At 36.4% G+C, this 15,152-nt stretch overlaps 1 protein-coding gene across 1 annotated transcript in view; it reads right to left on the bottom strand.

The window, feature by feature from the left end:
- LOC307173574 (transmembrane protein 132C) overlaps positions 1 to 3,539 on the bottom strand; it is a 334,752-nt gene extending 331,213 nt beyond the window's left edge. Inside the window, exon 1 of the mRNA XM_079896781.1 lies at positions 3,265 to 3,539. Within this exon, the coding sequence (XP_079752907.1) occupies positions 3,265 to 3,460 (196 nt within the window). The 5' untranslated portion in view covers positions 3,461 to 3,539. The remainder of the gene's footprint in view (positions 1 to 3,264) is intronic.
- Between the last annotated feature and the right edge of the window lie 11,613 nt (positions 3,540 to 15,152).

Here is a 15,152-nt window from a genome sequence, read left to right as displayed (position 1 = left end):
AGATCGATGATCAAAACATAGATGGAGTAGATTGAGTCCATCAACACCCCCAAAGCTTCACAGTCCAATACCTCTTCCTGGGTTGACATTCAATTCGGTAACATTTTGATTTATATGCTGTTTAATGTTTGATGATCACGTTATTTCACGTGTGCATAAGCAATGCTTATCGCTTGTTTCTGCGTCTGCTTCACTTGTTTTTTGATCCTTAGATTATGTACTATTTCAGAAAATGCATAATAGTACACCCTACCGTATAACAGTGAAAACATGGATTGCCGGAAAATGGCGTCAATGGCGGGAAAGGTATGATTTCACCAAGGGCAACATGTTCCTGGATCAACATCTTTGTTGATCCTGGAACAACATTCCAATCAACCCATCAGATTTGACGGACAGACTTACAGTTTATGTCAAGTTTAGGCTTACAAGGTGCTTATACATCAGTGTTATTCATCATTTCCCCTTGATTTTAGGGATAACTAATGGGTAGGGTTAGATTTAATGGTAGGGATATGCTCAGCATACAATTTTCGGACAGGAATGTTGTTCCAGGATCAACAAAATATGTTGACCCAGGAACATATCTAACGCTGCAAAATCAGGACATGCGAGGAGAAGTGTTGTCATAAATGACGGAAAATTCTGTCAATGGAGGGGAAAGAATTTAATTACTTTTGCTTTCATCTAAAACTCGCTGTTATTGAAGTTCATCTTTAAAAACAAATAATTTAATAATACTGTTATAGGTATACTAAAAAATGTATAAAAAAATATATATACAATTTTCCATTCATATACCATTCATTTTAGATTTTAGTGTTTTGTTTTTAATTTAGTCTGCAATTGCATGTCCCATTTATCATAAAATAACGATCAGCTTATAGCAGTATCATAATTTATGCATTCCTAGTTCATATAATCTAACTCTCTACAGTATTTCACTTTAGTTTAAGAGCACTCTTTAAAAACGTACTCAACATTGATTATTTTCACTTCAGCAACAGTGTGCTGTTCCAGAATGTGCATACATCTCTCCAGCCTAACAATTACTTTTCTCAAAGTTTAAAACAATAGTCTGAGTAATGTGTGGGCCTGCTGAACATCAAGCTCAAAGACCCGGATAATGCCAAGGTCATTTCAGCGCTAACTACTACATGTTCTCATGCAAGACTACACCACTGAGGTACAGAAGGAGGAGGAGGAAGGCCAAAGATAGAGAGAGAACAAAATAGAGCAAGAAAGGTGGTTGAAAGATGAATACAGAGAGAAAACACTGGCCTTATTCATTTAGAGGTTCGTCTTATCATTCTGTCTGTCTAATATGAAGACCAAATGCCAGCTTATTCAGAGTACTTTATATTTAATGAGGAGAGTAATTAGACGCTCTACCGTGACCCCGTGTTTCCCCCGATCATAGGCCTCTTTCATAATGGACACATTTCAACAGCGTTTCGACAGACAAACCAAGGTAAATTCAGGTAAATCAAACAACGTTCTTTTTAAATGTCAAACGTGACTTGATTTACCTGAATTCCCCCTGTGTAGTGAACAACACCGCTAAAACATCCAGACGGAAAGCTGTGCAAGGAAACAGCGTTGCCCTCCCTCACTAAATGACCTAGGCTAAATGACACAGAGACAATGCTTATTTACAAACAGAAAAAGATACTGTGCTTTCTACAATGATAAATGGAAACCATGCAAAATCTGAGCATAGTTGTTATTTGTTGTATTTCTTTTAGATTAGTGGAGCTTTCCTCATAACAATGAGATACAATTCTGCAATTTATCCAAACCATACACACAGCTTTGCTTGACCACTGAACTTCTGAATGTAGCCTGCTTCAAATGATGAGTGAATGAAAAGCTACCAGTGGAGAACAACAGTGAAAGAATGTGGTGTGTGTGTGTGTGTGTGTGTGTGTGTGTGTGTGTGTGTGTGTGTGTGTGTGTGTGTGTGTGTGTGTGTGTGTGTGTGTGTGTGTGTGTGTGTGTGTTTCACACAAGTTCACACTTACATCATATTAAACAGAGTAAAGATTATGCAAATTTGGCGTGTTGTCCAGGGAGGGCTCCGGGCTCGGGAATTTGGCCCGAACCCAGAGTATTCCATAAATATAAAACATCATGTGTGTGTGTGTGTAACCATCTTTGTGAGGACCAGTCTGAGTTTTAGACCATTGGAGTGAGGACCAAGAGAGTAAAGTGAGGAGATTTTGGCCGGTCCTCACTTTCTGAGACCCCTTTAAAGGCCTGTTTGAAGGTCAGGACCTGGTTTTAGGGATAAGATTATAATAAGTTTAAGGTTAGGGTTAGGGTTAGGGTAAGAAGCTACATATTGCATTGTGTCAATGAATGTAATCACAAATATGTACAAGTGTGTGCATGTGTGTGTGGTCTGACTCTTTTCAGCAAATCCGTTTTTACGAATAGTTTTTTTTTTTTTTTAAAAACGATTTAACGCTTCTTTTACATCATGGCGTAATTGCCAAGTGGTATACTAACATACCGGCATGAATTTTTAAGGGCTGTAAAACGTTCTAATCAAGCCGTATGCAGGTATAAAATATTGAGCAAATTCCATTCGAAACTACACAAAGACATATGCCCAACCAAGAAGTTAATCTTTAAATACTGATATCATGCTCGCGCCATGCGTTCCCGTCAACTGTTTGATTATAGACATTCTTCAAAATATCTTATTTTGTGTTCAACAGAAGAAAGAAACTCATACAGGCTTGAAACAACTTGAGGGTGAGTAAATGGTGATTTTTTATTTTTTATTTTTGGGTGAACTATATTAATATCAGTTCATCAAAAGGCGATTTACGATTTGGGAATGATTACGATGTCAGAAATAGATTCTCGATTCAATGAGTGGATTTCAGGTTTTTAGCTTGTGACCACTCGGAACGATTCAGATAGGTTTCATGAACTAATTCAAATGAATCATTAAAAAGATTCGACTCAAAAGAACGATTCGTTCTCGAATCGGACATCGCTAATCTCCAGCTGCAGCACAAATGGTATGAGATCAGTGGCCGTGATGTCGCGCTCGTTACGGTGAGGTTCCCCTTCTTGTCGCACATACACAATACGACACATCGAGCTCAACAGATAAGATGCAGAACCCATAGTAGAGAGTTAAGATTTGAACTATGAAATTCACTCCACGATCTAAAGTTGATAGGGAGATGCAAGTACCATAAGCCATATAAGGTGCATATGGAAAAACGCGCAGAACCCATCTCTTTAACTTACCTCTGAGCAGCATTACAATGAAATGCAGAGTATGGAGACGCAACATGTTTGATCTCCCCCTGTGAGAAACTTCCATCTTACTGGATGGCTCGGAAGGGCAGTGAAAGTGAAAAGGGATCCCTTTGCGCGCGGAGAGATGATCACAAAATTGCGCGATTAAGTTCCAGTATCGCTCTCGGAGGATATCCAGGCGCATTCATCATAATGTTCTTCAGTTCACATTGGGGTCGGTTTACTTTACTTCAGGTCAAAAAGACTTGAGAGTCCGAACATCCCGTAACGCATCAGATTGGATTTATTGGCTCAGTCAAGATCCCGGAGGATACCACTCTGGCTCCTCGTTGCGCGACAGATCCTCCACAAATATTGTGCTTTTCTCACATCCAAAATATTTTCCCATGCGTCGCTGTATCCAACTGATCAGTCTGCGGTATTTTTGTGTTAAGTAGCAGCGAGTGAATTTAATTTCCGTTCCTTGGCTACTTTTGTCTAAATAAAGTGTAGCAGGGTGGGTGGCGTTTCTGTGGGATTTTTTTTTACCCTGATGCGCGACGCATAAGGCAGGATCCGTGTTTGCTCCTCACCCGCTCTCACATCCTAATGCGGAATCATCCCGCACATCCAAAAGTTGCTCAAGCGCACGATTGCACCATTTGCGCTTCCTATATCCTCTGTCTCGCTCCAAATAACCAGCAGAGATTATTACTTGGTAAATTTTCTTCCTCAGGATATCGTTCTAGTGTTAATAAAAAAAGAAAACAAACCAGCAAATATGTGCTGAAAAATAAGTGCATGTGGGTTTGAAGAGGTTTGTCTGCGCCAACCTCTCCTCTCCACTCCAGCGAAGACACTGGCAAGTCCAAAATGAGGTGCAGGGTTAAAGCATCACCTGAGGCACACCATCCACATCAAGGCTTCTGTGCAAATAAGCTTCACCTGAACATCATAGTAGCTATCATAACACATTTCAGATTTTTAATAGACTACAAAACTTCGTTTACAGGAGCAGTCTAAAGAATGTTTCCCTCAAGATTGCTTTAGAGGGAAGAAGTTAGAGACACCAAGGAAAAAGTTCTAGGCAGTTCATGGTAGTCTCTGTTTCCAAATTTGTAAGTAAGTAAACATCAATGTGGCATGGCAGAAGTTCATTTACACATGTTTGATGATGATTGTAAGTGACAATAAATATGGTCATTTATAATCAAATTCTAATCACTGCAAAGCAACAGCGCCCCCTTTTGGGAACAATGTGCCTGTACGTGTGTGGGTCAGATTTTGCCTACATTTAGGAGACCATGGCCTGGTTTTACAGACAGGGTTTAGATTAAGCCAGGATTAGGCCTTAGTTTAATTAGGACGTTTAAGTATCTTTTATAAACGTGCCTTTAAAAAAAAAAAAAAAAAAAAAACATTGCTGGTGTGCATCTTGAGACAAAACAATGGCAGTGACATATTGCCAGTGCAAGTTGTTTTCAGTTAAAACAGCTAAAATATCCATTTTAGTCTGGGACTAGACTCAAGCCTTGTCTGTAAAACCGGGGGCATATGTCCAATGAAAAATATTAAATCCTGAAATGACCTTAATGTGACGACTAGCCAGCAGATTGTGAGGAAAATGGCTTAATAAACCTAATAAATGTTTAATGAAAATCTAAAATTGCAAAAATATTTGTGTGAGGGTTAGGTTTAGGAGTTAGGGAATAGAAGATATCATTAGCTTGTATAAAACAGTAGAAGTCAAAAATGACAGAAAAACTAAAGTGTGTGTACGCAAAACAGTAAAAATGAGAAGGCAGAAAAACCTACAGAGAGAGAGACAGATACACAATTGTGACAGATTATCTAAACAGATGACAGGCTTATACTGTGTGTGTAGTTTATTCTGCCGCAAGTTGCCATATATACCCAAATGTCTAATTCTAAAACTAATATTGCATTCTGGAAGTCATTGTGATATTTTGTGTGCTATTTGCTTTGTGTGCTGTTTACAAGGATTGATCAGTTTCATATGCAATGCATATAAGGTTTAGGTTTAGTAGGTCGTTGCAGAATGTTACTTAGTTTGCATTTCAAGACAGGTTTTATCAGATTCATTGGGTTTGTTATAAAAAGCATCCATCAGACCTGTCAGATGAAACTGCCGAAAACTGAGTTAATGTTCATGCATCAATCAATCAACTCCTCCGCACTTCTCAGCTTCAGTACAATATGGTTAACAAGATTATTGGATATTACACCAAATTTCGCTGGTTTTCTCTCTTTAAATCATATAATAGGCCAAAAGATGCGTTTGTAATAATAGTTGCGTAACCATTTATTTCATTGTGAACGCAAGCGACAATACATCGCATCTTAGACACACTTAAGAGATGATTGCCTCTAAAAGGAGGAGAAAGAGAAACAACTGCATCTTCAATGAGCTAATCAACAGATTCCTGTCGAACACTCCTTTAGCTGCCATCCACCATTTGTCATAAACCTTCTTGAAAAAGAAAGCAGTGCACAAATAGCCAGACCTGACAAGACGCCCCACTTTTCTGCCATCATAGCATCATCACGTCCTTTGAGAACCCTTGAACGGGGACTAAACGTGGGCTCACACACATTGAGATCAGATTGCATCTATACGCATGTCTATCTTATGCTTAATTAAGTTAGCGAGCATCGCGCTTGAATCCTAATGAGAATGCTCTCCCGCATTACCGAATGACAGAAAAGAAAGCTGGCAGTCGGCCCGATTAGAAAAGAGAGAAGAGAGAAAACGATTGAATACAAAATGCAATTATAATCAGCTGCTTCATCTACAATCAGGCTTTTATGTAAGTCTTTTGCGCCTCCATTTGTTGATGAGGGCCTTTGATGTCTCGCGCCTCGCGCCACAGATGAGAGGCGGGAAAAGGGGATTGCGGATCAACAGGTTGGGTTAAATGAACAGCAGTGTTATTTACTAAATGGCATGCTGCAGGATCCCTCGGAACTGAAATGTTTTATGCTAAAGTCGTCTTGACTTCATTAGAGCTGAAATGGGCAGACGTCTGAAGTTTGACAACACATGCGCTGCAAATACTCACAGCGCAACCAAATACAGAAACGCACTGCAAATACTCTCAAACACAAACAAAAATCCTAACACTTATGCTACACTAACAGAACCACTTTCATTACTAACAATGAATGAATCAATTCATGTTGATTTCAACACTAACCAATACATCATTAAAATCTAAAGTTGTTAATATTTCATGGACCTGAGCTAACATGAACTTTGAACAGTTATTTTAATTTTTTTTACGGTAACAAACAATAAATACGGTTACAAATGTAATGGTCATTTATCTTTAAGTGTCTGGAGACACAGAAAATATCTTATTTTGTGTTCTTTATTATAAGAAGGTTATACATGTTTAGAATGATATGAGGGTCAGAAAATGGTAATCAAATTTTCATTTTTGGGTTAAATATCCCTATAAATATGTATGTCCAGTAATATTTGACAACCAGAAAGTGCCCAAATACTTTTTGTCTGAATATTGAATAATGTCTATAATTTATGTAATTCTTATCTAATTAAAATAATGTAATATTATCAATAATTTATCAAAAATAAATAAAAATAAACTTTTTCTATTGAGAATTAACATTTTTTTTCACATTAGTTGTGTCAAACATGAATTTGCTTACACATCATGTACTGCAATCTATATAGGCAACAGTGGAAATGAAATTTAAAGTGAACTTCAAAAGTGCATTTTTAACAATTTCAAGAATTATTTAGATATAATTGGAGAACCAAAAATAAATAAGCATTCACTCCAACAGTAATAGGATTTGAAATGGATTTCTCAGAGAACAAACAGAGGGTATGGATTAATTTTTGGCTGTTTTGCATTGTGCTATTATTTCACACTTTTGACAAAAGACAAATACACAAAGGCTTCAGCACACAGGAGGCCTGATCCGGAAAAAAAATAAGAGCTTAAATGTTCACTGAAATGCACACGCACACATACAGGCACACAGACGCCACGGTATCCTGCTGAGAATGCTGGGAGTCAGAGATTAAGTTCTTTTCAGATGTGGCATTATTCAGCCATCATCCATTCAAACTTAAGTCACTGACATGAGCTGTATAAAGACAATTATAAATCCCCATTGATTACATTATATCCCCCCTAGAGCCATCTAAATGACTGATATTGAGTCTGCTTTCTAGATCACTTTTCCACTGCCACTTGCCAGTCTCAAGTCCACCTAATGTACTGTTCTGTGTTCATATATGAGCTGTGGAGGTCAGAGTGCATGCATTCATGAGTCTCAGATCAGCTGGTAAACTCATCAGGCTGTTAGTGGTATGGGAATATTGCTTGAGATCAGAGAAGAGGCCATTTCCTCAGGCTGTCAGTCAGAGCATGGTGTGCCAGACCAGAAACAGTGAGGTTTAAAAGGTTCCCTGAAGTCCACAATGCTGATTTAAGAGGAGGTACAGAGCAACATCAGTTGTTTATGATGCAATGCATTGTCAACACTTGGAGATGCACATAAATATTGTCTATTAATAATAGTTATAAATATATTAATCCTATAATTAATTGGATTGTTTGTAAATAAGATTATATAAAATATAAATTAATATAATTATATTACTATTATTATATAAATATGTAAAAGTTTTATTTATGTGTATAAATGTTTATATATCAGGATTATTGTATATATATATATATATATATATATATATATATATATATATATATATATTCAGGTTTATATTAACATTTTATATTTATCAGTTTTATATTAGTAAAACCATAAAACAAATGTACTGAAATAAAATCAATCTTTAGCTTAAATAAATAAATAAAAATAAAATAACTATTATTGTAATAGAAACTACAATGATATCTTAATAATACAAAAATAACAAGTTTGAAAAACTTTAGTAGTCCAGATAAGGTCATTATCTTTTATTTATTTAAAAAAAAAAAAATGGAAATAAGTAAAATATATATACACACACACACACACACACACACACACACACACACACACACACACACACACACACACACATATATATATATATATATATAATATAGAAATATATAACAGAATAAAAATGTCTCTAAAAAACTAAAAGGTCTGCCAAACATATATAATAATAATGACATACACACACAAGCACACCAGAGACCAGAGCTCTGCTTCTAGAGTTACACGGGCCCCCAGATGTGGGTCTCCACAAGACCCCGACAGATGCTGAAGATATTAACTCTATTATGTTACGACAGAACCCCTTTTGTTCTGTGTGTTAACATGTTTTTGACATTTACATTGGCAGCTATGGACTGTCTGGACCGTATTTTGGACCATATTGAAGAAAACTGAGAGGTGAAGTTTGCTGGAGGTGCTTTTTATCGAATTGCATGTTCAGATCTCCGGCAGTGCATTGAAAAATTTATAGTATTTTCGCAGAGCTTGGATTCATATCACATAGGGTAATATTGCAACATCTGGAATTTCAATATTCAAGACCAAAGGTTTCTTAATGTATTATAGGGTTTGCATGCTTATTCTAGAATCTAAATCTTCACCAAGATGCAGAATACACATAGTAAAATGTTGATTCATAAAACAATTGTGCCACTTTAGTGAGTGCAATATTTCAGCAAAATGCATCAATATTAAAATTCTGTCCAATGCCATTAAGCCAATAATTTAGGTTATGACAGTTCAGCAAACGAATCAATGTCAATCAATGTAATATCAATCGATACAATAAAAAAAAAAAATGGTATGGCCAATAAACGGTATGGTACTGTACCACCGATACGGTTTGGCATCAGTATGATTTTTTAATGTTTTTTCTTTGTTACAATTTTATTACAATTATATTAGAAGTCCTCGTCTTGAAGTCTCTTTATTTATTTGATCAAAAACACAGTTAAAACTATTGTGAAATGTTAATACAATTTAAAAAATGTATTCCTGTGATGATTTTCAGCATCATTAGGCTACTCCAGTCTGCAGTGTCACATGATCCTTCAGAAATCATTCTAATATGCTGATTTGCTGCCCAGGAAACATCTCTTAATTATCAACATTTAAAACAGTTGAGCTGCTTAATATTTTTGTGGTAACCTTTTTTCACCCCAGGATTCTTTTATGAAGTTCAATTGGTTTGAAATAGAAATCTTTTTTAATAGTAGAACCACTGCGTCTTTTGATTAATTTAATGCATCCTTGCTGAATAAAAGTAATTGCTTTAAAAAAGCAAACATCTTACTGACTAACTTTTGAACAGAAGTATACCGTATCATGCGTCCTTGGGGTTTGTTATAAGTTTTATTTACTAACAACCCACATTTCAGTTGTCCTTGAGCCACAAAACTCATTGGGCAGATTTACAATGTGGGTCCACCTCTTTACCTATTGTGCTTGTAGTTTCGTGTATTGAAGTTGCATGCTATTGAGCACATTGGGAGAGCTTACTGACACATAAATCATTGAACAGTTCAGAATTCTACAGGGTACCTCTGTATAAGTCAAGGGTTATGTCCTTCAGTCTTTACTTTTATTCAGCCTCTTTATCTCCCTCTCTCTTTAGCCATGAGGGTTTCAAGCATCAGTCATAGACCATCTCACTTCAGCTGTCAGTATCTGATCTATTACAGCTCTAATAAAAACTGCATAGACCCAAGTCCAACCACACACCTCATTCCTTTACACACACACACACACCAGGTAAAGACAGATAACTGTGGCCCATTTGGAGTCCCATTTAAGCTATATTTACTTATCATCCCCCGCCAGTGGCGCCCTTTTGTTTGTTCACAGGAGAGGAGAAGGTGACCTTCAGAGAACACAGGATACTCACACATCAGAGTCCTCAGAGATTTTAACACCTTGTCTACATTCACACAGCCACAGATGCACTTGTCAGTCCTGTTTAGAAAGCTAAATACAGTTCTGTTCACACGGTTCAGGTTTGACAGAGAGTGACAACCGCATTCAATAACCAAAGTGACAGAAGTCTCACCACTGACACAGAGGAATTTTATTTTTTCAGAATACATGATACTTTGAAATGATTGCCCTATGTCAGGCTTGGTATAAACGAGGGCTAATTTATACAACGAAAATAACCTTCTGAGTAAATTGTTTGTAAAATATTTAAATAAGTGTTTTGTATTACTGTAAGAATGATTTTACGAATAAGACAACACAAAATGTTTATATTTATATGAATTATATAATATATGTCCATGTACAGACATTATTCATTCCACATTCACAACTGCTATACTTCTGTTTAAGTGCTTAGGTTTTCTTAAACTTAAGCTTAAACTCCACGAAAGATTAAGATGATCACCATCAGATTTATTACAAACTCAGAATGTAACGTGAAACAGCGTGCAAACACGTAACACACTGAACAAAACTCAGGCAGGAACTTAAATATACAGAGATGATTAACTAAAAAATTAACAGCTGTGATGATTGGTGTTAGTGGTGACTGATGAGTGGCGGGAAACTAGAACAAGGAACACATGTGATGAATATAAACAAAACAGAAAGTCCAAGAACCTAAAACAAACTGACTGAAACAAAAAGACTGTGACACATGCAACTAACATGGGAATGTTAGCTTTTATTGTTTAAACTAAGGGTCTATTTACATGACATTGTTTTCAACTAAAAACGAACAACTTTTTATGCGTTTTGGCCACTCGTTTACACGACAACGCGTTTTGGGTGCCTACAAATGCAAACTTTTGAAAACAACCTATGAAAACAACGCACATGCGTAGTATGCGTTCAATCTATAGTGTTTCATCGCCATCTAATGGCCTGGCAGAAGAATATAGCGTTTTTAGCGGTTTTCGTTGATCTATGTGATTGGGGATCGTTTTGGCAATGGTGTCGTCTGTACGCGGAAAACTCAAAGGCAAAACTTCTACAGTTTAAGCATATCGTTGTCATGTAAATGTACCCTGAAACATAAAGAGAATGTTCTGAAAACATTAGAAATCTATAAAAAAAAAAAAAAAAAAAAAAATTAAAACTATAAACCAATGCTTGCTGGGTAGTAAATACAATCTTGAAACCGTTTAAATGGATTGCTTATTATTTATAGGATTACATGTCTGACTATACGTGTCTGTCTAAACTTGAACTTAAAGCTTTTAAAGTGTCATTAGCATCATCAAACGTAAACTTGCAAAAATACGTCCTAACGTTTGGATTTGTTCACAAAAATTCCCCCAAAAAGAGCTCTTGCATTGATTAAAGGAGCTGAAAGCCAAAAAACTGAGGATGAGAGAAGGTAAAAAAAAACATGCAACATTCTGTAAATGTTAGTCTAAAGTAGTAAAACTAAAACCTAAAAGAATGTTCTCAAAATGTTAGAATTTGAATACCAAAAATTCCCCCAAAAGTTCTTGCATTGATTGAAGGAACTGAACAGAAATAACTGTTTAAATACAGCCCTATCACTTATTATTTATAGGATTACATATCTGACTATACTTGCCTGTCTTTTAAAGTGTCATTTGCATCGTCAAATGTAATTGCAAAAATAATGATAATGTTTTATTTATAACAGGTTTCCTCAAATAATGTGTTGCAGACATATAAGGGTAGCCTATATGTATATCCAAATTTGAGACATACTGTAGAACAAAAAGACACTGACTTGCAAAATTTAAACAAAAAATCTCTCCCCAGGCAGTCACCCGTACAAATGCCTTTCTTAGTGTAGTCTCATCAGCGATTAGTGATTCTAACAAAATGTATATGTACTTATTGTTCTCTATGGCCCAAATCTGGCTGACTGGAAGTAAAATCTGAGTAAAGTAAAATGTTCTTTCACTCTTCTGTATAGTTCTGTAACTACTTTGCTCTTTAAAGAGTCATTCCTAAAATAACCTCATTCTAATCTCTCTTTCACAGTCCATTACTTTGACTGGCAGGAGGGTCATTCTGACTAGAGATATGGAACATTCTGGTCTGCCCTCCCTCTGTTTCTGTCTGTCTGTCGCTCTCTCTCTATTTCTATCTCTCAGTTTTATAATAGAAATGAAAGAGGTCGGGACCTGCTTACGGCACGCTTTAACTTTCTAGGAATTTTTTTTGTGGTGGCTGATAAATTCCGCCTAAAGATGTCCATTCAATATTCCAACTAAAGGACATCTCGACTGCGCCAAACAAACTGATAAATCCAGCTCCTAAAGAATAACACTATGTATTCTCCTTCTTTTTCCCCCTCCATCCCAAGTTACTCCAATGTCATCCTCCCTATAAGGCAAAGCTAAACTCAGGACAGTGTTTATTAGTTCAATTCATTGTGAGATTTAAAGGTGAACTTCACAGGCTTTTACCACTAAATCCATTTCGTCCAGGATTATGCCATTATGCCAGTAAGGTAAATCGATTGTTTTCTCCACAGCAAGATTAAAAGAATTATATTAAAAGTTTTATTCGATACGCTTTGTGAACAGTGAAGCTCAACAATGCAACCACTCAAGGGGGGCTTGCTCTTTGTAGGCTTACCATCTGTAGCCTACTCCGTAAGTTCGGATGTGAATCTGCTGCAGAGGTTACAATGGCTGATCGCTCGGGAGAATGAGGGATAGAGAAAGGAGATTCTGCCTCTAATAATCACCCACATGAAATAATTTTCTGTATCTCAGAACAAAAGCAATAACAGACCCGTCGCCATGGCTACAACAGCCTCTGTCTCATAAACACCTCTCCTTCTCACCGGTTTCCCTCGCTCCTCACCTCTCTCTCTCGGATGAAGGAGGCAGAACTCAGCTCAGCAGGTCTAAACGATGGTTTAATGGATGTTCGCTTAAACCCCCCATACCCTGGTAATCACGGCCTCTACATGGTCACATCTATCACTGCGGCAACAAATATTACTTCTCATGTATCCTGCTCTCCTCTCTCTATGGAAGTCGTGTGTGTGTGTGTGCAGGACAGTTTAATGAAATGGCCTTCTATCAGCAGACAGGTTGTTTTGACAGTGACTCCAAAACAAAGCCATTTTGAATGCAGCATTGATTGAAGGAGCTGAAAGTCAAAAAAAAAAAAAAAAAAAAAAAAAAAAAACTGAGGATGAGAGCTGGCCAAAAACCTCCAAGCAATGTTCTGGGGAAATTAGTTTATATATGTAAAACTAAAACCAAAAAGAACATTTCTTGAACGGTAGGATTTGGTTAAAAGATATTATATGTATCCCCAAAACAGTTATTGCATTTATTGCAGGAGCTGAAAGCTAAAACAAACTGAGAATGAGAGATGGCTAAAAACATCCATGCAACGTTCTGGGCATGCCAGTTTATATTAGTAAAACTTAAATCTAAAATTTCAAATAACATTAGAATTTGTTTTCCAAAAATTCTCCAAAACAATTATTGCATTGATTGATGAAACTGAAAGCAAAAACAAAAAAAAACAAAAAAAAATATGAGGATGAGAGATAGTGTAAATTTCAATGGAACATTCTGGGAATGATAAATTATATTATTAAAACCTAAAAGAACCCCATAACATTAGGATTTGGTTTTTGCTGAGGTTGGAAATAACCTTTTCTCTACTCTGACCCTTTTTTTTCTGCTGCTGCTGCACCTGAACCAACAGTTACACATTATATACTTTTAGCAACTTACTGTAAATTCAAGGTTTACATTAAGTTACATTAGTGCCATGGTCTACCAACTTAGCTAAATGTTGAAAGGTGTCTGTGGATCTGCTGTTGAGTATTATATAGTTTTTAATATAGTTTTCCATCATGGAATAACAGCCTCTTGCAGTCTAACACTGTGCCCTAACCACTTGATGTAATAAAGCGACAAGCAATAAAAGGTACCGTTTTGTCCTATCCAACCGTGACCATGATAAGTCACACTACATTTCATCAATGAATCACTTGGTTTCTGTTTCTCCAGTGTCACTGAGAAAGATTAAAGAATGGGAATGAGTTACTTATAAAACGTTTAGCATTTGAAGTGTTGTTGTCTGCCAGCATGGTTCAGTAAAATAAACTCTTACCTCAAAAGCTCAAATAAAATTAGATTCTTCATGATTTTCCCCCTTTTGAAGTTTAGGCGTTAATCTTTTTGCTTATTGACCAATGAAGTCAACATTTGTAAGATTTTAGATGGTAGGCCATCAAGATTTTGAGCAGCTAATCTTGTAGGTTCCTACCCTGAGGTCACTTTCATGTCCTGTCTAATCTGTAAATTAATTAGCACTTCAATCAAGAACTATTTGCTTCCTCACAGAATCATGTGAAAGATGAAGTAGGAAAAAAGCTTTATAGATTCTAACTAGTGAAATTAACTGCTACAGTAGCTACTGTGTAACCTTAGGTGGTGAACAAAAGGATGTATCCATTCAATTAATCTTTTTTTTTTTTTTTTTCTGTTGTGGTGCATTCATGATTATTGCATCCCCTTTGTCCATTTCATCAAGCAGGAACGTATGTGCCGATGATTGCCTGTGGATCTCTGTGGCAGTAGTTCTCAACCACTTCTTATTTACGGAAGCCTCCGATCAGGAGTAACGGTTGGAATAAAATAGCAGACAGATTGAACTGCATCAATAAGCTCTTCTTTTACCTGACAGATTTCAATTCTTTAAACATATGATGATGCTGACATTTACATTTTAACATTTTAAGAAAGAGAACATTATGTGAATATATTACTTTGTTAGTGGCTCATCACCACAGACCCTTCCTACAGCGACTGCAACTGTCCCATCGGTCTGTGTTGTGCATGTCAAATAAAATCAGTCTGAATGCTATTCACATAAAAACACTTATGTTATTCATGATTAAGTGTCGTATTTAATGGAAACATATTTTTACTGTAAGTTAAGTGAGA

This window comes from Squalius cephalus (genome assembly GCF_949319135.1).
Source record: "Squalius cephalus genome assembly, chromosome: 16".
In the NCBI taxonomy this organism is placed as follows: domain Eukaryota; kingdom Metazoa; phylum Chordata; class Actinopteri; order Cypriniformes; family Leuciscidae; genus Squalius; species Squalius cephalus.
Note: the sequence above shows the minus strand (reverse complement) of the source record. Positions and strands in the feature narration are given on the sequence as shown.